The 3,395-nt window shown below is 43.9% G+C and overlaps 1 protein-coding gene across 1 annotated transcript; it reads left to right on the top strand.

Moving 5' to 3' along the window:
- The first annotated feature begins 1,659 nt into the window (after positions 1-1,659).
- On the top strand, positions 1,660-1,971 carry LOC102831460 (histone H4-like). The gene has a single exon (XM_006876064.1). The coding sequence runs from the start codon at positions 1,660-1,662 to the stop codon at positions 1,969-1,971; it is 312 nt and encodes a 103-aa protein (XP_006876126.1).
- The last annotated feature ends 1,424 nt before the right edge of the window (positions 1,972-3,395 follow it).

Consider the following 3,395-nt stretch of genomic DNA (forward strand, 5'->3'; position numbering starts at 1 on the left):
AACCACTCTGTGTTTTTGTATAAAACCCTGTTCCCCTGCTCACTTCCGGGTCAGAGTGATTTGGGCTTGAGCTGACACTCTGGCCACCGGTAATAAACTTTGCTCTTTAAAATTTTCAGGTTGAGTTCTTTCTGACTCGCTGCCGCAACACCACCAGGACTCCCCTCTCCCGGGTGAGGAACCTTATTCTGCCAAAATGTATACAATTCAAGGGCCATACAAAATTATCAATTTAAACATTAATTAACTCACTCCCAACTGATGGCTGAAACTACAGTTGCCTTGGCAGGGCCAGATTCCATGTTCTGATTATTAATGTGTGTGTTGTTTTTTTTGCAGCTCTTTCTCCTTATTTTGAGTTGTGCCGCATCAGCAAATGAAGGTCCTGGAAACCTTTACTCCATTCATGCCATTACGGTCAATTCTATGGACATTGCCATATTAAAGATGATAAAGCTTGATGTTCTCATTTAAGCTAAACAGCAAGAATTTTTAGACTCTTTAAAAACAAACGTTCTAAGTTGCCAATATTTTAAATGAATAATCTAATGAATAAAAAATACATATGCTACTATATGTGTTTCAATATAATTGATTCCTTTGAAATCCCATATATTTTGTTATTAAGTGTCCTCTAGTAGGTTTGACTCACAACGACCCTCTATAGGGTTTCCAGGCTTTTGAAACCTTTGCAGGGGCAAGCCTCATCATTCACATGTGGAGGGGCTGGTGGGCTCGAACTGCCGACCTTGTAGTTTACAAAACAGTGCTTATCCTACGGAGTGCCACTCATATATTTTGGGTATTTTAAGAATTGTTTTTGAAAAGGAGTCTATGGCGCTCTATAGGATAAGCACTGGACTGCTAACTGCAAGCTATTGCAGGGTTAGAGGTTCAAACCCACCAGCCGTTCCTTGGAAACCCTATAACAAGGTCGCTATGAGTCATAACTGACTCAATGGCACTAACAACAATACTTTTTATTATTATTATTATTAAGGAATCTATTTACAAAAAAATAATAAAAACAGAAATGGGTGAGAAGAGAATTCTGTACAAGTAGTGCCCCTCCATACCTCTGCACCTTCTCTCACTGATTTTTAGAATGGAGACTCTCCCGGCTTCATTCCCTCAAGGAAGGCTTGAATCTGTAATTAGACTCTGCCTTCTCTGTTCTTGGAACATCCTGTGCACACTTCTGCTGGTATCCTGAAGACAGTCGATTCCCATTCTCTCGGCCAAGCGCGTTTGTTAACTCAGGATCTGTTGGTGATTTGCCCTGACCTTCCCTAGCTTTAGAAAGTTAGTCGTTAGTAAAAGATGAGGTCTGACAAAAATAAGAATATTATTTCATCTTAAAATTAAAGTGTGGTGTTAAATATTAACACAAATTGTGTCAATGTCTTTTTTTAAATTGATACATTTTTCCAGTCTATATTAAAAAATATAATTTTTAAAATCTGGATATAAACTGTGAATCTAAAAGGAAAGAGCACACTGTAGTACACTTTTCGTCCAGGGAAGGCGCCCAATCCAAGGCGCCAAGAAATATCGGACCTTGTATTGCTGGTTTTCAATTCGGTCCGAGAATTGCTTATAAAAGAAATGAAGAGCAGTGGTTTTTCCGTAGATCTGCTGTCTTCCTGCAGTTGATTAGTCATGTCTGGTCGCGGGAAGGGCGGTAAAGGCTTGGGAAAAGGTGGCGCTAAGCGACATAGGAAAGTTTTAAGAGATAACATCCAGGGGATTACGAAGCCTGCTATTCGTCGTTTGGCGCGCCGCGGCGGCGTTAAACGCATCTCTGGTCTCATTTATGAGGAGACGCGCGGTGTTCTGAAAGTGTTCTTGGAGAATGTAATTCGGGACGCCGTTACTTACACAGAGCATGCCAAGCGCAAGACGGTTACTGCCATGGATGTAGTCTACGCCCTGAAGCGTCAGGGCCGCACACTCTACGGCTTTGGTGGCTGAACCGGCTTGCTGCCCACTTCGCAGAGAAGCCAGTTGAAAAGGCCCTTTTCAGGGCCACCAATTTATCGCTCTAAAGAGCTGTATTGCTTCTCGGGGAGTAGGTGCGTCCTATGAAGCTACTTGTTCCGTATATGTTGCTTTTAGTTAACAGAATCATGGCGTCTATTCTAAACCAGACCATTGTGGTCTAGTAATTCTTGTCTAGTGAATTTTGATTTGCGCCTGGGTGAACCTCTTGCAGTTGAGAAAAATGGCTTTTTAAAATCCTATTCTGGCTGTCTACTTTAGGCCGTGAAATAGGTTTTCACCAAAATGACTCTCAATCCTCACTTGCTTTCAGCCAGCTGCTGCTTTTGTCAGTTGGCTCTACTTACTGGGTCGGAGTGTTGCTGATGCTAATAATCAAAATCGGTTTGTGTTGGTGAATGCGATTTTTGTTTATTTTTGCAGTCGCAATAAACCTTGCAAAAGTCAGAATAAGGCCCCAGGCTCTGTTTACTCAGTGAAAGGAAAGGCAGGCGCCCTTTTAAATAAGCTACCTACCCATGGGGAGAATCCGGTTGGAAGACCCACTGTAGTTGCTATAAGCAACGTGGGTGCACGTTGGCAGCAGTGCTGCAGCTTCTAATGGCGGAGATACTGGCTAGGCAGCTCAGCCACTCAACCTGGAGGAACCTCAAAAGCTGCTGTTCTGCGTGACTTCAGGCACAGAAGACCAAGCGTGTGCCGCCACTGCTACGTCCCATGGGACGAGTAAAGCATAAAATTAAGCTGAACGTGAGCAACAAAAGTCAAGTCCAAAGATTTTTCAGAATTTACCATTTCAGATTTTAGAGTTCTTACAGAAAAAGTCTCTTTCCCTTAATAGTATGTTGATCTATAGATGTGAGAGGGAAGTATACAGTATTGAAATCCAACTATCTAAAATCTCAAGAAATTTGTCACAATGTAAATTACAATCAAGAGTAGTAGGGGTGGGGTCTCCAGGGTGTAAGACCGTCTAGCTATAGTTTGACTCTAGTGTACTTTTTGGTTTCAGTAACCAGGAACTCAAAGCACTTGGATTGCCAGAGAAGTCATAAATACGCTAGTGGGGGGGGAAAAAAAAAAAAGTCGGAGCTTTGAGTAGAGGGTCTTGGGGGCAGAGGCGAGTGCATTGCCACCGAAGAAGGAAAGCGCTTGACCACCTCCCTTATGTTTCTGCTCCCTGCAGGACAGCAGAGCTCTCTCCAAATCTGGCAGGACTGTGAAACGCCGAACTCAGCACGTGAACTCAGCACGTCTCAGTGCGAGGCTGAGTGGCTGTACCCTCCGCCCCGGCAGCCCTCCACCTCCCTGCTGGGCTCTCCAGGGGTGGAGAAGCAGCAGGGGAGGGCGAAGGACCAAGGCTTCCTGCCCTGACGACCCAGTGGTGACCCTAGGAA

This window comes from Chrysochloris asiatica, unplaced genomic scaffold, assembly GCF_000296735.1.
Source record: "Chrysochloris asiatica unplaced genomic scaffold, ChrAsi1.0 scaffold00352, whole genome shotgun sequence".
Lineage (NCBI taxonomy): Eukaryota > Metazoa > Chordata > Mammalia > Afrosoricida > Chrysochloridae > Chrysochloris > Chrysochloris asiatica.

Coding starts and splice junctions, on each gene's coding strand:
- LOC102831460 (XM_006876064.1), top strand. CDS start 1,660: ATGTCTGGTCGCGGGAAGGGCGGTAAAGGCTTGGGAAAAGGTGGCGCT.